General features: G+C 39.7%; 1 protein-coding gene across 1 annotated transcript in view; it reads left to right on the forward strand.

Moving 5' to 3' along the window:
* pla1a (phospholipase A1 member A) overlaps nucleotides 1-26,006 on the forward strand; it is a 31,316-nt gene extending 5,310 nt beyond the window's left edge. The window contains exons 5-11 of the mRNA XM_072259702.1: nucleotides 7,417-7,518; nucleotides 7,985-8,077; nucleotides 11,467-11,634; nucleotides 15,076-15,165; nucleotides 20,079-20,193; nucleotides 21,806-21,961; nucleotides 25,600-26,006. Coding sequence (XP_072115803.1) covers nucleotides 7,417-7,518; nucleotides 7,985-8,077; nucleotides 11,467-11,634; nucleotides 15,076-15,165; nucleotides 20,079-20,193; nucleotides 21,806-21,961; nucleotides 25,600-25,672 — 797 coding nt within the window. The 3' untranslated portion in view covers nucleotides 25,673-26,006. The remainder of the gene's footprint in view (nucleotides 1-7,416; nucleotides 7,519-7,984; nucleotides 8,078-11,466; nucleotides 11,635-15,075; nucleotides 15,166-20,078; nucleotides 20,194-21,805; nucleotides 21,962-25,599) is intronic.
* Nucleotides 26,007-27,608: the final 1,602 nt, after the last annotated feature.

Genomic DNA, 27,608 nt, shown 5'->3' on the forward strand with positions numbered 1-27,608 from the left:
GATGTATCCTTCCACTTCAACAAGATGGCCCTCCTAGCTATCAATGTAACAAATGCAACAACATGTTGATCAGACCAAGAGATACCACGGATATTTGAGGAATTATTCCAAAAAGCACAGTTAATTTGTTAGATTGTAAATTAATTTTAAGTGCTTTAGAAATTGTAGAAAAAACTGACTTCCAGGACTGTTCCAGTATAGAACAGGACCAAAACATGTGTGACAGTGGAGCTGCCTCAGTGTTACATCTATCACAATAACTATCAACATTAGGAAACATTTTAGACAATCTCTCCTTTGTCAAATAGTAATGATGTATAATTTTAAATTGAATCAGTGAATGACTAGCACAGATCGAAGAAGAGTTAACCAACTTCAGAAACCGTGTCCAGTCCTCCGTCATAAAAGTCAAATTAAGTTTCCTTTTCCCAATCTTGTTTAATCTTAAATAATGGACGCTTATCCCATTGTAATAGTAAATTATAAATTCTTCCAATGGAACCCTTCATCAAAGGGTTCATACTCGTAATAGTATCCAACAGGTCGACGTCCAATATGTAAGGAAAACTACTTAAATATTTTTGTAAGAGATGTCTAACTTGAAGGTATTGTAAAAAGTGTGAGTATGAAGGAGAATATTTATCAACTAATTGTTCAAAAGACATCAGTCTATCTTCTTTAAATAAATCCAGAAAAGAATTAATACCTTTATTTTTCCAAAGTAAAAAAATTGGATCACTCAAAGAAGGCTTTAAAAAATAATTTCAATAAATTAAACTACGAAGTTTAAATTTTTTAAGATTAAAATAATTACGGAACTGGAGCCAAATTTTTAAAGAATGCTTAATCACAGGGTATAAATTTAAATTAGCAACTTTAGCTAATTGTACAGGTAAAGCAGCTCCCAGTTATGAGGTTAAATAAAACGGTTTCACAGCTTTCAATTCCAAATCTACCCAAATTGGTCGATCGTTCGTATCAACCCAGTGTAACCAAAAGGACATATATCGCACATTAACAGCCCAGTAATACATTCTTAAATTAGGCAAAGCGAGCCCTCCATCTTTTTACAACTTTTGTAAGTGACATTTACTAATTCTTGGTCTTTTATTATTCCAAATAAAAGATAAAATAATAGAGTCAATCCGATCAAAAAACTTCTTAGTGAAAAACAGGCATATTCTGAAATAAATATAAAAATTTTGGTAAAATCATCACTTTGACTATATGGATGCAAGCAACAAGTGAAAAGGTAAGTGGGTTCCATCTACTAAATAAATACTTCATAGAATCCACCAAGGTAACAAAATTAGCTTTATAAAGATCCTTATATTTTTAGTGATTATAACACCTAAATACTTAAAGGAATCCGTGGCTTTGAAAGGAGTATTATGATATATAGAAACAGATTCATTTAAAGGAAACAGTTCACTTTTACTAAAATTTATTTTATATCCTGAAAAATCTCCAAATTCATTAAATAATTTTAGCAAGGCAGGAATAGATTCCTGGGGATTGGATATATAAACCAGTAAATCATCAGCGTAAAGAGAAATCTTATGAATAGTCTCATTCACAAAAACCCCATAAATAAATATCTTTAGCTTCACGAAGAGCAATAGCAAGGGGTTCTAGTATTAAATTAAATAACAAAGGAGTTAATGGACAACCTTGTCTTGTCCCCCGTGAAAGCTGAAAAAAGGGGATCTACAGTTATTAGTAATAACAGTAGCAATAGGGGTTTTGTATATCATTCTAATCCAATTATTAAAATTAACATCAAAGCCAAGTTTCTCTAAAACATTAAATAAATGTTTTCATTCGACTCGATTGAATGCTTTTTCAGCATCCAAAGAGATGACGCATTGTGGAGCTTTAAAAGAGGATGAATATATAATGTTAAATAATCTCCAAACATTTGAAAAAGAATAACCACCCTTCATAAAGCCTGTTTGATCTTTAAAAATAATTTTACCCAAAATATTCTCCAACTGATTGGCCATTATCTTTGACAGAATCTTAGCATTGACATTCAATAATGAAATAGGTCTATATGAGGCACAATCAGTAGGATCTTTATCCTTTTTAAGAATTAAAGAAATAGAAGCCTCATAAAAAGTAGAGAGTAAATCACCTTTCACAAAAGAATCCTTAAACATTTCCAACATAATACGGAGAAAGCAATTTTCCAAATTTTTTAATAAATTCTACAGGATAGCCATCAAGTCCAGGGGCCTTACCAGACTGCATTGAAAAAATAGCTTCATGAATTTTGGCTTCAGTAATTTGGGCATCAAGAGTTTTTTGATCCATAACAGAAATTTGAGGAAAAACAACCTTTCGTAAGAAAGCATTCAGTTTAGAAGAAGCTACTGGACATTGAGATTTATAAAGTTCAGTATAAAAATCTTGAAAAATCTTATTAATTTCTTCATATTCCCAAGCCAGGGTACCATCTTTCCTATGGATTTTCAAAATTTGCCTTTTGGCTCTGGCTGTTTTTAATTGAGATGCAAGCAGTTTGTTATTTTTAATCTCCAAATATATAGAATTTGCTCTTTAGCTTAAGCAAGTAGCTTTCAATAGGATGAATTAATAATAGATTATATTGTGATTGAAGTTCTACCTTCGTTTGAATAAATCAATACTTGGGGAGATTGCATAAATATTATCTAAGTCTTTAATTTGTTTTGAAATCTTATCTAATTCTACTTTAGTCTGTTTTTAAGCTTAGCTGAATAAGAAATGATTTGACCACATAAAAATGCTTTAAATATATCCCATATGATTAATTTAGACATACCCCCTATAACATTAAAAAGAAAATATTCTTTTATCTGGGCTTCAATGAAGCTGACGAAGTCAGAGTTCTGCAATAATGTCTGAGACATGCGCCGTGGTGGGCGGGCAAGAACAACATCATCAAATTTGAAAGACAAACTCAGAGGCGCATGATCAGATATAGCAATAGCGTCATATTCACAATTCTTAACACTAGACAGGAAATGAAGATCAATTATAATATAATCAATACTCAAATATTTTTATAAAATGTGAAAAAAGGAATATTCTCTGTTATCAGGGTGTAAATATCTCCACAATTCAATCAATCCAAAATCGGTCAAAAAGGAGTTAATAAGTGACGTGGAGCGATTTGGAAATTGCTGATTGGTTGAGCTCTTGTCAATCAAAGGATTTAAACAACAGTTAAAATCTCCACCCATTATCAACATATATTCATTTAAGTCAGGCAGTAAAGCAAATACCTTTTTAAAAAAAGAAGGATCATCTAAGTTAGGTCCATACAAATTGACCAAAACAACTTTTCTGTTACAGATTACTCCTTTAACAATTAAAAATCTACCATTAGAATCTGACTCAATATCCTCTTGAATAAATATATTGGATTTAATAAAAATGGACACTCCCTTAGTTTTACTCTGAGAAGTGGAGTGAAATTGCAAACTTCTCCACCATCCAAAAAATCTATTTTGATCTCCTGCCCTGATATGTGTCTCCTGGGCAAAAATTATACCAGGTTGGAATCGACTAATGGTTTTAAAAGTCTTTTTTCATTTGATAGGATGATTCCAACCACGTACATTCCAACTTATTACATTAATCCACTTAAGTACCATACTATAATCTTATTCTACTTTACACGTGCGCAGAGCACATACCAATATGGGATGATCAAAAATGGTGGAGATGAAGAATACAACCACATAGAAAACACGCGTGCTCCGGAACCAACCAATGGGAAAAAAACCCTAACCCTAACCCCATAGCTTGAAAAAAAGCAGGCGCCCTATGATAGAATCCGAAACCAGAGACTACTCTGTCTGTACAAAAAAATTTTTAAAAGATTCTCTCTCCCTCCCCCAGTTTAAAAAAAATGAAACCCACTGACCTTGTAAGAGGACCAACAAAGTCTCAGCAAAGGAAAGTTTTTACATTCCAGCATCTACAAACTATCTCATGTTTATATTTAATCTTTTAAACAAAAAGAACTGAAATAATGTTATCTTTTAAAAAGAAAAACCAGCGCCATTTTAAATTTAACATTAAATCTCTAAAAAAAGCTTTAAATTCGGTTATAAGACACCATAATAAAGCAAAAAAAGTTAATAGCATATTTAACCCAACTAAATTTTCAAAAATACCAACTAGTAATATTGTATAAGTAATTGAACGCTCCCCTAAATATATATATTTTAAAAAGCCCCATTAGTAGGAAAAACTACCAATTAATTAATTAAGAAACAAAAAAAAACAAACCAGATATTAGGTTAAAGGAACAAGTCCCTTTATCTTCTTTTTCTCAGTCAAATGTCTGAATAACCATTTAAACATTCATACTTGAACCATAGATCTTCTTTCCAAAAAACCCAATGATATGCAATAATGAACAAATCCCCTTATCTTCTTTTAATAGTCTCCCAATGAAATGTCCAAGTAATCATCATAAATCTTCTTGCGAAATGCCAATAATATACAGATAACCAAGCAGCCTTCCAAGACAGTTCATTCGGCAGCTGCAGCACGTATAGTTTGAACGAACGCCAGGGCAACTTTAGGATCAAAAAATGTACGAGGAGGAGAATTAGGAGGCAAAACTTTAATTCTTGTTGAGTAACGCAAGGAAGGGAACATTTTCTTATCATATGCCTGTTTCATTACCAGAGCAAATTTTGATCTTTGTTCCATTACCTCCTTCGGATAATCCTCATAAAAACGAAGGTCAGATTCCTTAATTCTAAAAACTCTGTTTTCTTGCCTATCACATTATTTTAACTTTAATTTTAAAGTGACGAAAACAAACCAAAACAGACCTTGGTTTATTTGGATCTTTAGATTTCGAAGTAAAAGCTCTGTGTGCTCTTTCTATAGTAGGCGGCTGTGATAATATGGTAGAAAATAAGGTATAAAAATGCTTACCAAAGTAAGCAGTTAAATCTCCATCTTCAGCTCCTTCTTGCAGCCCAACAATTTGTATATTCCTTCAGCAAGACCTAGTTTCCTGGTCTATAATCTTATTTTGATATCTTTCCAAACGAGTTGTAGTTTCAAACAATTTTTGCTTAGTTATCTTCAATTCCTCTTCGTCTGTAATAACTTGAGTTTCCAGGTCCTTAAGTTTTCCCAGAAATGACTATTCTTTGCCGGTTGGTCTTTAATTGACCCATTCTGATCTTTAATTGAATTCAGTGTCCAAACCATATCCTCAGCCCATGGTGGCATTTCATCAGATCTTTCCTTTTGCATCTTTTCTTTCCCATTACCTTTACCTTGAGTATGTACAACCATGGGCTTGTCAGGACAGGGAAAATCATGGCCCTTGGAGCAGAACTGGATGTAGGTGGCAGCACTGACCTCCTGTTGTGTGGGTCCAGGCTACTGTCTTTGGCTTTGTGATTAGCTAAGTAAATAGCTTTCCTTTTCGCAGATGGATCCAAGGACAGTTTTCCCCAAAGGTAACCTCTGATGATTATGTTTGTAAGACATGGGATGCACATAATACTCACTTCAGGCATGAATACAAAATCACCCCCATTTTATCTCCATAGGGTGTGGGGCAGCAAACTATCTGCCTGTCATTTCATAGACTCATAGAGCCATAAAATAATAGAACACTACAGAGTAGAAACAAGCCCTTTTATCTGGTATATCCAGTCTGTGCCGAATTATTAACCTGCCTAGTCCCATCTGGCCCATAGCCCTCCGTACCCCTCCCATCCATGTACCTATCCAAATTTCCCTTAAATGTTGACATCAAACCTGCTTCCACCACTTCCTCTGTCTCTAACCATCCTCTGAGTGAAGAGGTTCCCCCTCATGTTCCCCTGAAACATTTCATCTTTCACCCTTAACCCATGACCTTTAGGTCTAGTCTCACCCAACCTCGGTGGAAAAAAAGCCTGATTGCATTGACCCTATCTATACTCCTCATAATTTTGTATATCTTTATCAAAACCAGGTCGCCTCACTATAGAAAGGATGTGGAAGCATTGGAAAGGGTACAGAAGAGATTTACCAGAATGCTGCCTGGTTTAGAGAGTATGCATTATGATCAGAGATTAAGGGAGCTAGGGCTTTACTCTTTGGAGAGAAGGAGGATGAGAGGAGACATGATAGAGGTGTACAAGATAATACGAGGAATAGATAGAGTGGATAGCCAGCGCCTCTTCCCCAGGGCACCACTGCTCAATACAAGAGGACATGGCTTTAAGGTAAGGGGTGGGAAGTTCAAGGGGAATATTAGAGGAAGGTTTTTTACTGAGAGAGTGGTTGGTGCGTGGAATACACCGCCTGAGTCAGTGGTGGAGGCAGATACACTAGTGAAGTTTAAGAGACTACTAGACAGGTATATGGAGGAATTTAAGGTGGGGGCTTATATGGGAGGCAGGGTTTGAAGGTTGGCACAACATTGTGGGCGGAAGGGCCTGTACTGTGCTGTTCTATTCTATGTTCTATGTTCTATAAATCTCCCCTCCATCTCCTACACTCCAGGGAATGAAGTCCAAACCTATTCAAACTTTCCCTATAACTCAGGTCCTCAAGTCCCAGCAACATCCTTGTAAATTTTCTCTGAACTCTCTCAATCTTATTGACATCTTTCCTGTAGGTAGGTGACCAAAACTGCACACAATACTCTATATTAGGCCTCAACAATGCTTTGTACCACTTCAACATAACTTTCCAACTCCTGTACTCAATACTTTGACTTGCGAAGGCCAATGTGCCAAAAGCTTTCTTTACGACTCTATCTAAGTCCTCTCCTAGTTTGTCCTCCCAAAGTACAACATCTCACACATTTGTCTGCATTGATTTCTATCTGACGCTTGTCATCCCATTTTTCCAAGTGGTCCATATTTCAGCCTACACATTATGAGAAGAACATTAGCTTTTGTCTCTTTGGGTAGTCCCTTGGGGAAGAAAGTGACCAGGTTCCACCACTTACTTGAGTTGTGAGCTGGGTCAAGATGCTTTCCTTAAGAAAAGAGATGGTCTAATGTTGTACTCTTAAACTCTTAATCTGGATTAGGGAGGATGCTTTCATTTGTGATACCAACCTAAAGAAGAGGCCTTTAATATGAGATGGCAGCTATTTGGTCCGATACAAATTTGGGAATTTTTAATGTCTAGAATATAGAACTCATGTGCCCAAGGACAATTAGTGCGGGCACCTTTGATGTGTTTAAAAGGAGGCTAGATAAACACACAGTAGAAGCAAGAAGGGTTTGCTAATTACAAGGTAAATGCAGGTGTTAGACGGAGTGTAATGTGAAACAAACATAGGACATGGCTGTTCCCATGTGGCACCACTTAATTGAAATCTCTCCTTTTCATGTCAATCTGAAGAATCAATAGTTTCAATTTTTTTTTAAAAAGCTATCTCCTTGATCCATTCATCAGGCTTAGATCCTGCTGGGCCCAAGTTTTCAAAGAAAGCAGTGGACAGACGCCTTGATCCTGGTGATGCAGTATTCGTTGAAGCTATTCACAGTGATTCTGACTGTAAGTGTGAAAAGTATTGACCCTTCTCGATGGTTTACATTATGATGTTCTTCAGCTGGTGGCTGGCTAGCCTCAGTATGTGGCTCACCTCATTCCTGACCTCCAAGTCTGTGCATTGCATTGTGGAAGTCAGGAGCTGGAGCTTAGATGCCTCTTTGCTGTTGAACTCAACATCGAGTCCATGGGTACAATGCAACTGACCTGAGCTGGGGGGCCAGGTGCACCTCATGGCCACAACCTCAACTGAGGAGATAGGTGCTTTAAAATATTTCTTAAATTGGTTAAAAAAACTATGGTAAGTCATCAGTAGAGTTTACAGTAAGTTGTATTTTTGGAATGTCAGATTGCAAGTTATTGGATTGTTAACTGTCTTCCATTATCAGTTGTGGTATATTCTCTGCATCTGATTTTCTAGCTGCTAGCTGACCAATGTTAGCTTGTTAACTAATGTTTTGATAACTGACAGACTTTGGAATTTCCCAACCAGTTGGCCATATTGATTTCTACCTAAATGATGGAAAAGATCAACCTGGTTGTACACGACGTTCCATATCCTCAGGTAATAGTTCAGTAAGTTGTATTTATGTTCTTAAACCTCTGTAGCTTAGCCTCACTAGCATAGCTGGCTCAAGAAGGTTATTTGCAAGATGATACTGACTTAAGATCACTGGATTATAATGAAATATTACTACATTTTACAATTTTTAAGATAAAAATTTCGGGGATTCTCAGTTACAATAAGCTCATGCATCTTTGGCAACCTTCACTTCCACAATGAGAGCTAGAAAGTCAGCAATAGCTGATATGTGCATATATTCTGAATGCTGGTCACCAAAATGGAAAACAACTTCTCCATTGATGCAACTGAATCAAGTATGGTTCTCCTGATAAACTCATTGCTTTTTTTGCATTATTGTAATTCTCTCCTCTAAGTGACACTTCCTTCTCAGATTCCCCCTAAATATTTCATCTTTCAACCTAAACCTATGACCTCTGGTTTTATTCTCACCCAGTTTGTGGTGGGCAAGCCTACTTGCATTCACCCTGCCTTTCCCTCTCAATTCTGTACACTTCTATGAGATCTTCCATCATTTTCTTTTGCTCCTAATTCTTTCCCTGGAATATCCTAGGAAAGGACATTCATGTTGGTTTACTTGTCCTTCCAGTGAACTTGGAGGAGTTTGAGGAGGCAGCATTGTGTCAGTATTCCATTTTTTTGAGATGCTTAATCTGAATAGTTCAGCTATCAAACAGCTGGGAGGGCACTGAAAACTCCAATAATACTGTATCAAAGAGTTAGGGCCAGGTGCCCGATTTCTACTTCTGTTGATAAAAAGAGGCAAATAATGAAAGTGGCCGCTGCATATTTTACTGAAAAACTACAACCAAGCACATCTGGATAACACTCCATTGCCTATTGTGATCATGAGAAAACAATCACAATATATTAAGCATTCCTCCACTATTATGGCCAAATATTTTTCGATTATCATCTTTCTCCTGGGGTGCAATTCATTTGCTTTATTCTATTCAATTTTCATGCTAGCTGGTGAAGGTAAAATTTTACATCAAAACCAAGCAAGATTATGTTATTGACCACGACAACCTGTTAGTCTATATTGTCTGTAATGTGCACGCAATACTGAAACACATATTGCTGTTGTGTTTATTACAGATAATTGGTACACAACTTGAAACAGATGTATTTAGTGTAAATGTTAAATTGCAGAAGTAAATCATTTTGTTCTGCATCTTAGAAATATAAATTCCTGTATCTTGCTCTCTCACATGCCCATCAACTCCCCTCTGATTCTTTTTGCCACTTAACTACAATTGACAGAACTTCTCATTCCCATTCCAATATGTCAATCCATAGCCTCCTCTACTGTCATGATGAGACCACACTCAGGTTAGAGGAACAACACCTTATTTTCCGTCTGGGTAGCCTCCAACCTGATGGCATGAATGTAGATTGGGAGACCGCTTCGCTGAGCACCCACACTCTATCCGATGGAAGAAGCTGGATCTCCCAGGGGCCACCCATTTCAATTCCACTTCCCATTCCCATTTGGACATGTCAATCTATGGCCTCTTCTTCTGCTGTGATGAGGCCACACTCAAGTTGGAGGAACAACACCTTATATTATGTCCGGGTAGCCTCCAACCCGATGGCATAAACATCAATTTCTCAAACTTCTGGTAATGCCCCCCCCTTCACATTCCTCATTCCTGTCTCCCTCTCTCAGCTTATCTCCTTACCTGCCCATCACCTCCCTCTGGTGCTCCTAACCTTTTCGTTCTTCCATGGTCTTCTGTCCTCTCCTATTAGATTCCACCTTCTCCAGCCCTATATCTCTTTCACCAATTAACTTCCCAGCTCTTTACTTCACCCCTCCTCATTTCACCAATCTGCTTGTTTTTCTCCCTCCCCTCCCCCCATCTTCTTACTCTGACCTCATTATTTTTTCTCCAGTCCTGTTGAAGGGGTTCGGCCTGAAATGTCAACTGTACTCTTTTCCATTGATGCTGCCTGGCCTGTTGAGTTCCTCCAGCATTTTGTGTGTGTTGCTTGATTTACTCCTGATTATTATAGTAAAATATTTCCCTCTAAAGTAAATGGCCTGTACCTTACTGTCTCCCACTTTTTTAGAAAACAAGAGTCTAAATTGTTCTTTTCCAATTTAATGGAACATTCCTTGAACCGTGAGACTTTCAGAAAGGTAAACCCTTATCATCCATCTCACTAGTAATTTCTTTCAGGGCCTTGGATGGAGTTTCATTTTCTTCATTATATTTTTATGATGCTGCTTCAATTTAGTTTGATTTATTTTCCTCTTCTAGAAACATAGAAACATAGAAAACCTACAGCACAATACAGGCCCTTCAGCCCATAAAGCTGTGCTGAACATGTACATTCTTTAGAAATTACCTAGGTAATAGCCCTCTATTTTTCTAAGCTCCATGTGCCTATCCAGGGGTCTCTTAAAAGACCCTATCATATCCACCTCCACCACCATGGCCGGCAGCCCATTCTAAGCACTCACCACTCTCTGCGTAAAAAACTTACCCCTGACATCTCCTCTGTACCTACTTCCAAGCACCTTAAAACTATGCCCCTCTCATGTTAGCCATTTCAACCCTGGGAAAAGGCCTCTGACTATCCACATGATCAATGCCTCTCATCACCTTATACACCTCTATCAGGTAAGAGCTATTCATCATTATGATTTTTTCCTATTTTCTAATTTATTTTATTTGTTTCAAATGCTCAAGCAAACTGCATACTAACTTAACATATGAGAACAATAGGTGAAAGTGATAGATATCCTCCATTTTATGTGCATTCCTACTGTACTATTTAACTGTTCATATCATTGTATGAATGGAAAATTTCCTGGCCAATGTAACTGAATGGGTTTTGAACATTTTAATTACTTAATAGTAATTGTGGAATAAAGATCTACTCGAATTTTTACCCGCCTTTAACTGCTGGAATCCTGAACCTATATTACTACTGACTATCCAAGAACTCTAGCAAATACTCATTTTCAGGCAGGACTTGTTTGATTTCTGGAATGTACAACTGTGTCATCCAGAATTCATACACACACATGTTGCAAGTGAATGTTGGATGAAGAGTCCTGTGGTAATTGTTCTCTGTGTTAATGTGGGACTGGGCCCAGTGGAAGTGCAATAGACTCTGATTTTTTACTTTATTTTATAGGCATTAATTTCACAACAATAAAACAGAAAATATAATGCAATTTCTATGTCAGTAAATTTGGCTCTTGAAGTAGTTGGTGAAGTGGTGTAAATATCTTTTAGATAAATGCAACATATATCATTGACAGCAAAAGCGTGACTAAGCTATTGAACAGTTTAAGATTCACGGATAAAACACAAAAGGATTGTGTCACTGCTTACAAATTTCTCCTTTTCTTACCCTAGTGTACAAACATGTTGTCTGTGACCACATGAGAGCAGTTCATCTGTACATCAGTTCCATCAAGAATCATTGTCCATTGGCAGCTTTCCCTTGTCTGTCATACGAGCTATTTATCAATGGGCAGTGTGTGGGATGCCAGTACCTCTCCTTGAGGCACTGTCCTCGCATAGGTACAGAAACATGGATCTATTTTATTAATAACATTTACTGCTAACAACGGTCCTCTGACATAATGAATTATTTAAAATGATTGACTAACTTTTTAACAATTGCTGTTGGAATTCAATTTACTGAATGTTGGTTAAGTTGTTCTTCCACCAATATTAATAGATGAATAGACATTGAATAGATGAATAGATTAATAGAAATTCTGTTTGTTAGGGCCTGGAAAATGTATGAGACCCATTTACACTTCATAAAACCCTCTCCTGGTGGAATATATAGCTAATGAGATTTACAGCCAGTCCAGCTTGGAGCTCTTATACAAATCAGGCAGGGAAACTTTAAAAGCTTCTCCTGCGTCATTTTGCTCATGTTATGTATTGCAGGATCAAATCATAACATTAATGGGACAACTCTGCCTTAAGCTCTGCGACTATCCCGTTTGGTCCAAGGATCCATGAAGAATCCTAGTAGGATGTCTGACATATTAATGTTTACCTCGATACACTAAATTTACTTGTTAATAGCAGGTGTCTTCTCTTCATTATAGTAGACAATGTGAATTCAATCTTTGCTTTCTTATGCTCTGATGGTGCAAATGCCAGAAGTAAAATTGATTTATTTCCTGTAACCGAAGCTACAGACCGCTCCAAGTGTTGTATGCATCTGAATACTGGAACCATCTGGTCCTTCTGTGGAGTAGAAGTAAACTAGGTGCCAACGAACTGAGTTATTTAACCTAATGCTTGGCATTTTATACTTATAACAATACAGGATGCTATCCAGACCATCAAATCTATGCTGGCTCCCGTGAAGCAACCTCATTAATCCTATTCATATCCATTATTTCCCTGCCGCTCTCTGCATATGTCCAACAAATCCCTCTTTTAATTCATTTTGCCATTGACCTACACCGGAAGGTAATTTTCTGTGGGCAATAAGTTTAACAACATCAATCTGCTGAAGGAACTCAGCAGGCTGAGCAGCTCTGAGAGGAAAAAGAAATTGTTGATGTTTGGTTTCAAAACCCTGCATCAAATTTCAGCCTGAAATATGAAAACTTCTTTCCCCTGCTGGTGCTGCTCAGCTCACTGAGTTCCTCCAACAGATGGTGGCTCCAGATTTCAGCATCTACAATCTCTTGTCTCCAACCTTAACGGTACGGCTATGGGGGAGAGACGGTGCACTCAAGGTCAGAGGGTAACTGCAAATTTATCACAGACACACCTGAGGTCAGAATGAAGCCAGAATCACTGGAGGTGGGAACCTGAAGTACCAATTACTGCCTGAGGAAGTGCTACACAGCTTAGTGGTTTATTGGAGAGGAATTTTGACCTCAAGTGCCATCCGTATGTTTAATTTGCAGTCAGCTGACACAGGTCTTAACCTCCATTCCTAATGAAGTAATTGTACTATCAATGACAGTATTAATAATCCCTTGAACGGACGACATCATCTCCTGTTTCCAAGATTGGCTGCTGTAGTAATGGACATTTTTTAACATGCTTTAACATTATTGACCATTTGTATTTCCCTTGCCAATAGGTACAAAGTTACGTAGAAGTTAATGAAGGGCACAGGAGCACTTCAACCTACAAAGTGCATTTGACAATATTGTTCTTGGAGACAACAGCCTGCAGATGCTGTACTCTGGAGCAATAAGCAAACAGCTGGAGGAACTCCGGAGGCCGGGCAGCATTTATGGAGGGGGAGAGATAGTCGACATTTCAGGTTGAGATGACGTATCAAGACCAAGAGTGTAGTAGGGAGATAGCCGGTATGTAGAAATGAGAGGGAGGGGTGAAAGAGGAGCTGGCAAGTGGCTGGTGGAGAGAGCTGAGGAGGGGGAGATGATAAGAAGATGGTGGAGGAAGAAGGGGAATTGGGAAAAGGTTGGTGAGCGAATAGAAAGGGGAGTTGAAATAGTTACCATGGGAAAAATAAATAATGAACTTGTAATAAATATGGATGAAGGTACGGAATAAGATGTAGAAATGGAATGTTGACATGAAATGCATAATACTGAGATGGTGGCTTGATTTACTCAACTGAAGTTTTTAAATGTTAACCCAAATATACAAAAAGTCGGTTCCTTAAAGTTGTTATAGCCAGGAGCGGTGGGGAGTGGGGGGTAAGCTCCCACTACCTATTAATGCTCCCAATGGCCTCAAATAGCCTCCGACAACCATGTCCAGCTCCTGGCCTTCACACATGGTTTAGCTACAAAGCCTGGCAGAACCGTTTCCACTGACACGACAAGGGGGCACAGCTAGATGCCTGGTGCCTTCTGGGTAGATAAGTTTGGCAGATCAACTAGGAGAAAGAAAATGCTGGACTCAAACCTCTGCTGCCTTGTGGCCATACCCACTGATGGGGACGGCTTTGGGAGTAAACCCTGAAGAATAATCCAGAGCTGGAGTCCCGGTGCCAGTCCTATGTTGAGTTCAACACTGACTGGCAATTCCTGCAATGCCACTGGTGCCAAACTGTATCGGTCTCTGTTGTTTTTTTGGATTCATCAGCTGCGCGGGAGGGAGAGCCTGCTGCATGGGCAACAGCTTGCTCTCCATATCATACTGCTCTGACTTGTGTATCAACTTAGACGACTAGCGTGCAGCATACACAGTCGAAACAAACCAACTGAGGCCAAGAAGAAGAAGACAAAAAAACTAGGCTACAAAAACTGCCATGTGTTTTACAAAGTCCAAGTCTATCCTTTTATCTTTTTCTGGAAATACTGAGTTGAGGCCTCGGTCGGTCATGGTCGACTATGGATTTCGCATCCCAGCTGTCTAGATATGCAAGCCTGGGCAGTACAATATAGAGAGCAAGCTGTTGCCCATGTAGCAAGCTCCCTCTCCCCATGCATCCAATGAACCCAATGGAACGGCAGAGACCGATACAGTTTGGCACCAGTGATGTCGCGGGAGTTGCCAGTCAGCGTTGAACTCAACATAGGACTGCCTTAGGGACTCCAGCTCTGGAGTTTTCCCTCGGGGTTTGCTCCCGAAGCCTTCTCTATGAGTGGGTATGACCGCAAAGCAGCAGAGGTTTGAGATCAGAGTTTGCCTTCTCCTAGATGAGCTGCCGAGCCCCAACTGCCTGAAGTGACTGGTTTTAAGACACTAGTAGCCCACCTTTGCCCCTTCTCCTGTCAGTAGAAACAGTTCCGCCAGGCTTAGTAGCTAAGGCATAAGTGAAAGCCAGGAGCTGGACGTGCTTGTCAGAGGCTAGTTGAGACACACACCACTAGGGATAAGGCCAGGAGCCTGACTTGGTTGTCAGAGGCTACTTGAGACACATGCCATTGGGAATGTTTAATAGGTAGGGGGAGGATGTCCCCATTACCACCCCCAGCTATAACAACCTTAAGGAACCATAAGGAAAATAAGATCTAAAGGAAACTTGGGAAAGGTGTATAACATTAAAATATTTTCACGATCATTTAGGACTTCTGGACCATGCAGGTTTGCGTGCAACTATACAACCAAGGGAAATTAAAGCATTCTTGCTGACATCAAATCATGCTCCTTTTTGTGGTGAGTGTCCATTGTTCCACACTGATAGATAGAACCATCTGCCTTTCTAAACAAAAATCCTTTAAAGTTATGGATGATGGTGCATCCCAAAGGTCATTATGGTACCAGATTGCCTTGGAGCTAGTACAAGCTCAATCTTCCCACACATGATTTATAGTGCTTTTGAACCCATGATGGTGTTACATCATTGTAATGTATTCCTGGTAAGGTACTGATTTATATATAACTCAGATTTTGAAGAACAAAAAAATGTGAAGATGCTAGAGATCCTAACTGAATTATATAGCTCATTGATTCATACTACAATGACAATGGACAAGTTGTCCTATACTTAATAGACCTCTAGTTAAAAACTTCAGCTGCCTTCAGACACTTAAGAAATCAAAGTCTCCATAAATTTGTTGAAGGTTAGTATGATTCCCAATTTAATAAATAAAACGTACGTTATGTCAAAATACTTATTTTTAAAGGATTTTTTACAAGCACGCCATGGAGTGTCTGCATTTATGACTATGCTTCTAACTCCTAATATCTAAATGTAGAATGTTACAATCAGGCATGCAATGGCGCTGGAGATCTGATCTGGAAATATGAATTTTTGCATATTCTTCTGTTGTTACAGAAATGGATGAAAGAAACACTTGTTAAGCAGCAGATAGGAATAATATAACTATTTTTCCTTAACAGCATATGAAAAAATGAAATATCATGATTATAACCATTTAAAATTTTTCAATAGAACAAAAGAATGAGAGAACATTAGAGAGCTGCTTCAACAATGTTATTCTAATTTCCCTCTGGAATGTTAGTTGTGAGCCGGGATATAACTTGTAACTTCGACATGCTACTTCTAAATGTGATTGATTCCCCATATCCGCAGAGACCACAAAGCCAAGACAGATGGCTTGTTAAAACTGGCCAGCACATTTAACAGCCTATTTCTGTTGCATTCCTGCCAGCTGCCATTTTAACCATGGATGTATTTGGTGACAGTTAATATGCTCAGCAGAGAAATGAACGGATCATGACTACATACAAAGCTGGGTGCACCAACCAAGTTAGAAGGCAAAATTTTAACATGGTATCTTAGAAATCCAGTCTTGGGCCTTAAGGCTGTTTACCTTCAGGGAACTGATTCCAAAGATTGGAGTGAAATTTGGCCACACAGAGCGCCAGGGTAGTTTCTAGCTTCATGCTTTTTCATTTGCAGTAATGTCACCTTGCTTACTAGTAGTAGTATTTTCAATGTGATGAAGAGCCAATTAGAATCCGATAGGTGAGAGCTATGCTTAGCAGCCTGCAATCACTTTCTTGAATCTGTCCACTTAGTAAACTATCCAGGGACTCACTTTCTCAAGAAATATAAACCTTCCTGTAAAAGGGCATGAGTCTACTGGATCTTGGGGCATGCTTTGCCTTTTACAGGGCATATTTATTACTGTGTGCGGTTCTGGTCTCCATACTTGAGGAAGGATATACTGGATTTGGAGGCAGTGCAGAGGAGGTTCACCAGGTTGATTCCAGAGATGAAGGGGTTACCCTATGAGGAGAGATTGAGTTGCCTGGGACTACACTATCTGGAATTCAGAAGAATGAGAGGGGATCTTATCGAAACATACAAAATTTTGAAAGGGATAGATAAGATAGAAGTAGGAAAGTTGTTTCCATTGGTAGGTGAGACTAGAACTAGGGGACATTGCCTCAAGATTCAGGGGAGAAGATTTAGGACGGAGAAGAGGAGAAACTGTTTTTCTCAGAGAGTGGTGAATCTGCGGAATTCTCTGCCCAGGGAAGCAGTTGAGGCATATTCACTAAATATATTTAAGATACAGTTATATTTTTACATAGTAGGGGGATTAAGGGTTATGGGGGAAAAGGCAGGTAGATGGAGCTGAGTTTACGGACAGATCAGCCATGACCGCATTGAATGGCGGGGCAGGCTTGATGGGCCGGATGGCCTACTCCTGCTCCTATTTCTTATGTTCTTATGTTCTTTCAAACACCAATTATAATGATCATTTTTCTTGAATTATCATTATTACTGGTCATCCCCCTGTTACAACAGGGTTCTTTCCCCAAGAACCGTTCGTAACCTGAGAAGTCCGCCAGTCAGAAATGCAGCAGCCTAGCAATATATTTAAACAGAAACATCAGTCAACCAAGGGCAACATGCAATTCAACCTGGGCGTTTAACTCATATTTCTATGCAAGTTGCAGTGATATTGCTGTGAACCAAGTTCCTACATGGCAGAAAATGCCTGCAGCCCCACATCAGCCAGAAGATCCATTCCACAGGTATCCCTTATGCTCACTCCATGTACGAGCTGTACATATGTTTGGTGTTCATAACCTAGGGGGGGACCTATACTGCCAAACCAAGAAGGTGAATGGCATTGCCGCATCATCTTCCAAAAGCACCTTATAACCATTCATTGGTGAGGAAACGCTTCAAATCATTCTGTGTATCACTAAGCAAGAGAAGCCTTCAGAAAACTCCCACTTTGGGACTATTACTTCCATACAGTGCAATTCCCATGAATAATTTAACACGAATTATTCCCATGAATAATTAGAGTAAAACTGGAACAATTCAGACAAGATGAATGTGATCCTTTGCACAAGGACCACTTGCAAATCTATGAAATGATCCATTGCCAAAAAACACAGACTGGGACCTGAGAAAACTAGGTATTCTTCCTGCTGAAGATCTCTTCTTTCCAGATGTTGTTCTTCCTTGGTCATTCTAGCCTCCAGGAAATTGTCCTATGCACTCATCGGTCCCAAGAGCAAGAAGAAATAACTAGTATGAACAAACGACATTAAGAAGCATCCATCAAAGTCAAGTCAAAGTACATTTATTGTCAAAGTATCTATAAATCATACAACCCTTGAGATTTGCCTGCTTACGGGCAGCCATAAAGCAAGAAACCCAAAAGAACTAAATTTTAAACAAAAGAAAGACCAACACCCAATGCGTAGCAGAAGAGAAAAAAACACAAATCAAGCAAACAACAGTATTCCGAACCAAATTGAACTCAATCACCTGAATCCCTGGAGCAGCTTGAGTAGGCCCAAAGCCTTGATCTCAAGTTCATCAAAAAGTGGGACAAGCTCCCAGACACAAAGTGCATAGCTGCAGGAGGAGACTCATAGCCTCAGCACTGCGGAGAGAAGAGGGTACATTGCAGGAGAGCGAGTGAAATCGGCCTGACCCTTGCCGCCAGTCACATCATCTTGCCCTTCCAGTTTATCTGGGCCAGCGTTTAAATCGTCCAAACACTGGGTTGTGCCCCACTGCTGCCAAGCCTGAAGCTGTTCTCAGCCTCTCCAAATCAGCTTGGCGCTTAGCGCAACCCAACCTCGCACCTGGTTTAAGGTGGACAGGCACCTAAACTCCTCCGCTGCAACTCCTCTTTGAATTGCTCACTCCAGTTCCACCTCCAGCTCCGTAACTGCCTCAAACACGTTGTATCCTGACTTTACTACGCACCAGCACGGCTCCTCACGTCAGCTTCACCTCCGCTCGCCCCTTCAATGTTTGAGGTGATAGTATACTACAATTTACCTCATAAAGTGTTATTAATGATGTTTTTAGTCATATTTCATGCCTTCTGAACTACCAGTAAGCAGTCGCACAACTTCAGTAGGTGCCATCTCAAACTGGAAGATGTCACATGATGGTAAAATTGGAATTTCTGCCATCTTTAAGTGAATGTACTTTGATCACAGATTAATTTCAGTGTATGTTTGTAGCTTTGGGGAGTTGAATGATGACAGAGAAACATGAACAAGTTTATGTTTTAAATTGGCACTATTGTGGATCTCCCCACAGGAACCAACCTCTTCTTAGGTTATTTAAGTCTGATAGCATGATGGTATACTGTAGCTTTTTTTTAAGTCTGATAGGAGATTGCTGGGAGAAAACAACCAGATGTGAAGATGCTGTCAGTAGTTAAAAGAAGAGAAGTTTGTGAATAACAATTATGGCTGATTTGATACCATTCTTATCTCAGTATCAGAGGCTGTGGGCTATAAAGACAAGGACAAAATTCTATTCTGACATTCCAGTGCAGTACAAAATCAGAAATTTATAGCACAGGAAGAGAATATTTGATGTTTTCCTACTTCTGGTTCTGTGTGGTGCTCTTTGAGTTTACTCTGTCCATGAAATATCAGAGTTGTCTGCAAAGTTTTCTTTTAGCGCAAAACAAAAACAAAACCACAACCACAGCAACATTATCAGGTAGATGTAAAAGATCCCAATGGCACTAATTTGGAGAGCAGCAGGCTAATTAGACCTAATGTGCGAATGTTTATGCTTCAGTCACATGGTGAAAAAATAACTTTCATGCTGCTATTTGTGAGTGCCTGTGTTGCACAGCAAAGACATTTAAAATGTCCTCACTCCCAGCTGTCCATGTGCAGTAGAAAGATCTCTCGTGATGCCCCTGCTCCTGCAGTCCCTCCAGTTCACCTTCTTGATCCTACAAGCTATAACCTAAGAAGAGAGAGGTCCCTGTACAGAGACACGCAATAGCACCAAAGTGAATATGCTGCAGAACTGACTGAAGCACAGGAAAAAATCCAATCACAAGCAGCAGAGCACAAAAATCAATATAAGGAAAAAGTAGAAGCAAGCTTCAAATATGGAACATTTTTAATAACTGCCTTTTTATGCAGGCCGACAATTCTGTGGACCTAGAGTCATAGGAAAGTTCAGCAGAGTAACAGGCCCCTTGGCCCATCTCGTCTGTGCCAAGCCTACTCCCATTGACCTGCACTGCCCTCCATACGCCTACCGTCCATGTCAATTGTCCAAAGGAAATGAGTTGTGCAAAAAAAAAGGCAGTGAAACAAGAGGTAATACGAATCATTTTTAACCTGAATTTTATTCTGGTATTTTCTCCAACCAGTGAAACATTTTCTGGTAGAACTGATATTGGGAGAGATTGGAACTCGTAATCAGCGTGTTGAGATGACATTTCTGAGTAATAACTACAAGCAAAGATCAAAACTACGATTACTAATGTAAGCACTTCATTTTACTTTTTTCATGACTACTGGAAAGCAACAGAAGCTTGGTTTATCCTTCTCCCAAGAGTATTTTCAACATACTTAAGATGGTTGGATATTCAAACCAACACAATATATCAATTCAAAAGTGATTGTTTACAATAAAGTACATGAGCATGCAGTGAACTTAATTCAGTTCTTCATGCTATGGGCTTGTGATTACGGTCCTTAATAGTTGTCAAGTTGGAACTGAAATATAACAGTGGCCAAAATGTAAGATAAGGAATGTACAGGTATAGAACCAGCCTCCCCTCTTTCAACTCTGCCGACACTTCTTGCTGCCTCGGAGAAACAGCTATTATGAACAAGGACCCCTCCCAGCCCATTCATTCTCTCTTCATCCGCTCCCATTGGGCAGAAGATTCAAAGGTCATGAGCCACCGGATTTAAGGTCAGCTTCCATTCCACCCTTGAATGCGTCTCTCATATGTTAAAATTTGAACTCTTGATATCCTAATCCTCCATCTCATTGTGGCCCTTGTACTTTATTTGTCTACCTGTACTTTCTCTGTAAAGGCAACACTATATTATGCATACACTTACTTTTTTACTCCGTACAATATAGTTATGTTTGGAATGATCTGGCTGGTTGGTATGCAAAAAAAATCTTTTCAGTACCTCAGTAATGTGACAATAGTATACCAATAACGATCTCTGGAATTTCCATTTTAAACTCTATATCCCTCCTCCATTATCATAGTCCCACCTCCTTAACCAAATCTTTCTTCATTCGTTGTAATTACGTGAGTGTGTCACAATCAAATATTGTTTGACAAACACTGCTAGGAACTAAAAGTACAAATGCAAAATAATGTTACTTCCAGAAGTCTGATGATTAGATAATCAGTAAAATACATCATGTATGGACAATTTCAACATGGCACTGCTACTTTCCTGCCATACATACAAAGGCAATTAAAAAGAAATGTTATGCATTTTTTCTCATACTCTTCATGGGTAACCATAAAGGAAGCATTCATTATATTCGTCCAAAATAGACTAACCTTCTCACAGTGATTCAGAGGAAAGCCACCAGCAAGATGTTTCTCATAGGTTAGTATGTTCCATATCAGTGCAGAAATATTAAAGATCAGTCACTACTCTATGAGAACTTTCTAAACAACCTAAGCTTACAGGCCAGAAACAAAATATTTGACCACAACAACACCCCACCCCAAGCTTTACATCTGCCATAACTGAAATAAATGAATGGGGCTACCACTCTGCACAGTAAAGGGAAGGAAAGTGGTTTAGACATTTATCTTGAATGAGTTACTTAAAGGAGTTTAGAAGAATTTCAATTTTTTAAAAATATGTATCTTCTTTCCCCAATAATGGACCTTAAGAAACCTTTGACAATAAAAATGTATTAGCAGGTTGTCTGGGTGGTCTGATGCCAGGGCCTCAGGATCCACTGCCTGAAGGGTTGTTGCCACTGACAGGATTCCATTTTGTGGGATCGCCGTGGCCACTGGCAATAACACATCCACAAAAGTTGCACAGAGGTATCATTGCTCAAGGCAAATCAGCATGTTGTTAAATCTCTTAATGTATGCTTTCCTCATAGAACAAATAAAAGGATAATGAAAAAGGTGATATCACATGATGCAATCCTTGAGAACATGACAGTTGTCAATATTAAACTGTTGTCTACCTGGCGTCAGAAAGCTCCCGTAATTCATATTGAGATGTTGCGCATCACAGAACTCCCACTGAATGACAGGTAAATGATTTCTTAGGTCCAATCAGTTTCTCTGAAGTTTGCTTTCTTTCCTCCAATGTGTTGATTTATCCATTAGTGAAATTCTATGTGCACTCACAGCTCTAAGCCAACTGGTATACTCCTGACATGAAAATGAGTAGTCTCTTCATTTTCAAAGTCCTGTCCTCCACTATCTACATCCGTATATATTTTCCCCATGAGGACTGGGGGTGGGGGAGGTTTGCAGTAGATGTAGGAACTTGGTTGACTTTTCTTTTCCCTCATTCAAGGACTCCAGTCCAATTAAGTTAAGAAAAGTCATTACAGATAGATAACTTAATCTTTCTCATATAGTGAAATTCCCACAATGCCAATGCTGTTCTCTCTGGCTGGCACGGCTGTTTCTAAGGGATGATTTTATGGAACTATGCATTGCAAGTTTGCTGATTATTTCAAATTGCAAAGCAATAATTGTGCAAAATCTAACCTCGTGCAATACCCATTTGGTGGGGAATAGAGTTTCAACCTACAACTTGAGCTTCTGACTACATTTCATCATCAAAAACATTTACAGTATCTCCACCATTGACTCTCCCAGTCTCAGCTCATCTGCTGCTTAAAGTACTGCTCCATATTATCTACCTGGCCTGCAAGCTGGCTTCCCATCTTTCACTCTGCATAATCTTAGTACCATGACAGGCTGTATCACTCTTTGGTATGGGGTGGGGCTACTGCACAGGACCGAAAGAAGCTGCAGAAGGTTGTAAATTTAGTTGGCTCCATCTTGGGTACTAGCCTACGAAGTACCCAGATCATCTTCAGGCAGCGGTGTCTCAGAAAGGCAGCGTCCATTATTAAGGACCTCCAGCACCCAGGGCATGCCTTTTTCTCACTGTTACCATCAGGTAGGAGGTACAGAAGCCTGAAGGCACACACTCAGCGATTCAGGGACAGCTTCTTCCCCTCTGCCATCCAATTCCTGAGTGGACATTGAACCCATAAACATTACTTCACTTTTTTAATATATATTATTTCTGTTTTTTGCATGTTTTAAAATCTATTCAATATACATATACTGTAATTGATTTAATTATTTATTAATTTTCTTCTTCTTCTATTGCATTGAACTGCTGCTGCTGCTAAGTTAACAAATTTCACGACACATGCCAGTGATTCTGATTCTACTCAAAGCCCTCCTACCTAACCTGCAGCAAGTTGCAGTCACACTCTGATCCTGTGCTTGACAACCTATATTGATTACCTGTCTACAGTGTCTTTGCATAATATCTCTCTGCCTGATCTGCTGATTTTCTCCATCATTTTCCGTGTGTTGCTTTGGAAGATGTAAGAGACTGGAATTAGAAGAGTGCTGGTAGTCTGGAAGTTATCTCTCAGTCTTTATAACTTCCAGACTACCAGCACTCTTCTAATTCCAGTCTCTTACATCTTCCAAAGCAACACACAGAAAATGATGGAGAAAATCAGCAGATCAGGCAGCGTCTGTGGAAATGAATAAACAGACCAAGTTTCGGGCCGAAACCCTTTTTCAGAATGAGAAAGGAAGGGGGAAGACACCAGAATAAAAAGCAGAGAGGAGGTAAAGGAGGCTAGTCACGTGGGTGGGAAAGGTAAAAGGCTGGAGATGAAGGAATCTGATAAGAGAGGAGAGTAGACCAGGAGAGAAAGGGAAAGAGGAGAGGTACCAGGGGAAGATGATAGGCAGGTGAGAAGAGGTAAGAGGCCAGATTCTGGAATAGAAGAAAAGGGGAGAGGAAGGGATTATTTTCACCTGAAAGAGAAATCAATATTCATGCCATCAGTTGGAGGCTACCATGACGGAATATGAAATGTCACTCCTCCACCCTGAGGGTGGCCTCATCGTGGCACAACAGGAAGCCATGGACCGACATGTCAGATCGGGAATGGGAGTTGGAATTAAAATGTTTGGCCACCAGGAAAGTTCTGCTTTTGCCCAGTGGAGCAGTGGTGCTTGACAAAGCAGTACTCCAACTTCCCCAATGTTGAGGAGGCCGCATCGGGAGCACCAGACACAATAGATGACTCTAGTGGATTTGCAGGTGGTGTTGCCTCACCTGGAAGGACTGTTTAGGTCTCTGAATGGAGGTGAGGGAGGAGGTGAATGGGCAGAACTTGCAGAGAATGACATGTTGGCTGCAAAGGCTCATGGGGTGGTTGGTAAAGACAAGAGGAACTCCATCACTGTTAGGGTGGTGGGAAGACGTGGTGAGAGTGTACGTCCGGGAAATTAAGGCAATGTGAGTGAGGGCAGCATCAATAGTGGAGGGAGAGAAGCCCTATTCTTTAAGGAAGGAGGACATCACTGATGCCCCAGAAGGAAAAGCCTTGTCCTGGGAATAGATGTGGCAGAGACGAAGGAACTGAGAAGGGGAAACAGCATTTTTACAGGAAGACAAGATGGCAAATGGTATGTTGGCATTCATAGCAAGAGGATTCAAGTACAGGAGCAGGGAGGTTCTACTGCAGTTGTACAAGGCCTTGGTGAGACCACACCTGGAGTATTGTGTGCAGTTTTGATCCCCTAATCTGAGGAAAGACATTCTTGCCAAAGAGAGAGTACAAAGAAGGTTCACCAGATTGATTACTGGGATGGCAGGACTTTCATATGAAGAAAGGTTGGATCGACTAGGCTTATACTCACTGGAATTTAGAAGATTGAGGGGGGATCTTATTGAAACGTATAAAATTCTAAAGGGATTGGACAGGCTAGATGCAGGAAGATTGTTCCCGATGTTGGGGAAGTCCAGAACGAGGGGTCACAGTTTAAGGATAAACGGGAAGCCTTTTAGGACAGAGATGAGGAAAAACTTCTTCACACAGATAGTGGTGAATCTGTGGAATTCTCTGCCACAGGAAACAGATGAGGCCAGTTCATTGGCTATATTTAAGAGGGAGTTAGATATGGCCCTTGTGGCTAAAGGGATCAGGGGGTATGGAGAGAAAGCAGATATAGGGTTCTGAGTTGGATGATCAGCCATGATCATACTGAATGGCGGTGCCGAATGGCCTACTCCTGCACCTATTTTCTATGTTTCTATGTTTCTAAGAGGTATACATGTTCTATTTTTCATTCACTCCATCATCAGTGGGCAAGGCTTCAGACCCCTCTGCCACAATCTCTGGAGTTTCCATCTTAAACCTCTATACTCTTTCACCTTTCACATCATCCTTTTAGCCCACCTCTTTCACCATCTTTGTTCATTGATTCTAATATCTTGTGCGGCTTATTGTCAAATATTGTTTGATGACTCCTCTTGAAACTAAAAGTAAGATGGTGTTACTGGAAGAATTATTCTGATTAACAGTGGCAAGAAAATGTATTGAAATTGAACAATTTTACAAGCTATAAGACGTGTGGAACTACATGTTTGAACATTAGTTAATACAGTAATTGCCAATTGCAGAAATTGGGAAGTTACATTACTCAGGAGTTAAATGACAAAGCAGGTAGTGAGCAAGAAAATAAAAGATAGAATGAGCATTTAAGAAAATACCAGACTGTACTTTAAAACTAGTGTGCCATTGTGAGGTTTAATCTGCAAGTCCCTAAATAATTCTAGAGACAACGTTATCTGAGTTGTTGCCCAATCTAACTCTAATTTTCTTTTATTTTTATATAGAGAAACACAATCTCGCTGCATCAACAATATGGAGATAAATGAAGTCTTATTTCAGGAACTTGTTAACTGTTAAGCAAAATGTCTCAAGATCTATTGGTCCAAGAAATAAACTGCCAGACAATACTCTAGTTAACAAATCAGATGTTCTTTCCAAGAGAAATAAAATATGAAACTTAATATGCTTTAAAATAGAGGCATATTATATATACAATGAAGAAGAAACATGCTGAACTTGGTGAGTAACTTTGCAGATGAAAGTTTGTTAGAACTGGTTTATGCATAACATATATAAATATAAACCAAGTATGTGTCATCAGCAAATTTAGTTAATAATGTAGTGGATGTACCATTAGAACAGATAACAAAATAAACATGCATACAGTTGTATTCTCACTCCCACCATTGTACAAGATGTAAAATTAAAACTTCTATGAATTACCTTTAAGCTTCATTTAATTTTGTTTCCATTTTCCACTGATGCTCCTCACAATCAGAAAATTTGTGCACTCCATTTGAATTTCTGAGAATATTAGATTAGATTAGATTATTAGATTATGAGGACACGTAGTCCTCTTTTATTGTCATTTAGTAATGCATGCATTAAGAAATGATACAATATTCCTCCAGTGTGATATCACAAAACACAGGACAGACCAAGACTGAAAAAACTAACAAAACCACATAATTATAATATATAGTTACAACAGTGCAACAATACCATAACTTGATGAAGAACAGGCCATGGCAGAGTAAAAAAGTTCAAAGTCTCTAGAATGTCCCACATCTCACGCAGACGGGAGAAGGAAGAAAACTCTCCCTGCCATGCCTGACCACAGTCCGACTCTGAGTCGTCTGAAAACTTTGAGCCTCCAATCAGCCCTCCGACACCGAGTACTGAGTGCCATCTCTATCCGAACGATTCGACCTCAGTCTCGGTCGCCAGCAGCAGGCAAAGCTGGGGATTTTAGGGCCTTCCCTCCGGAAGATTCTCTATCGCCCAGTAACAGCGGCAGCGAACCAGCGTTTCAGAAATTTCTCCAGATGTTCCTCTGTGCTTTCACGTCTGTCTCCACCAAATCAGAATAGTCCACCGCCCCTATTTACCGGATACAATATCATTTTCACCAGAGAGCGGCGTGCTGCTATCTTCTCCTCCCGCCTGCTTGATTCTTGATTGAATTTGAGGCTACCAAAATGATATATTTGGAGAGATTTGTTAACATAATCCTTTGAAAATTATAAACTGAATATATGTACTGTATGTGTCATGGCGTTCGGATATGGCCCTAGTGCGGAGAGAGAGACACACTGAAACGGGTCGATAGGCCACAGACTTTAATGCGAACAGGATTTTAAGAGAAAGGAAAACAATAAATGCTAGGCCAACAGGGCCATTAACTAAAACTCTCAAATGGAAAACTAGATGGAAACACCGTGGCTGAAAGGAATACCTAAATATAAAACGAATACTGCTCATCTCCAGCGTCAGTCAAGTTGACAGTCTGTTTTCTCAGACAAGGCCAAAAGTAAGCAGGGAGCGTAACTTTGCTGTGCCTTGTTCAAGTCTTGACAACACTACAACCAAAAGAAGGGAGTTAAATACCACCATGACGAGCACAATTGCTGAACCTGTTGCACGTAGACTCTGCAGCAGAGGCTATGGTTGTGACAGGGCCCCCTTCCCTAGGCGCAGTTCCTGAGGCACCACAGACCTGCACCCGCTAGAAGTCCTCGATGAGAGACTTGTCCAAGATGGGATCCAAGACATTCCTCATGACCATACCCTTCCCAATCCACGAGGTATTGGACCTTGCCCCCTCCTGGCAAGAGGCCTGTTGGCACCGCATGGTATAGACAAGGGAACCATCCACCAAGCCGGGAGGAGGGGGAGATGGGGTGACCGGGGCCAGGGGTGAGGTAGTAACCAGCTTGAGCTGGGAAACGTAGACCACTGAGTGGACCTTCATTGATGCTGGCAGGCGCGGTGTATACCTTCTTGATAGCCTTTT

This window comes from Mobula birostris, chromosome 6, assembly GCF_030028105.1.
Source record: "Mobula birostris isolate sMobBir1 chromosome 6, sMobBir1.hap1, whole genome shotgun sequence".
In the NCBI taxonomy this organism is placed as follows: domain Eukaryota; kingdom Metazoa; phylum Chordata; class Chondrichthyes; order Myliobatiformes; family Myliobatidae; genus Mobula; species Mobula birostris.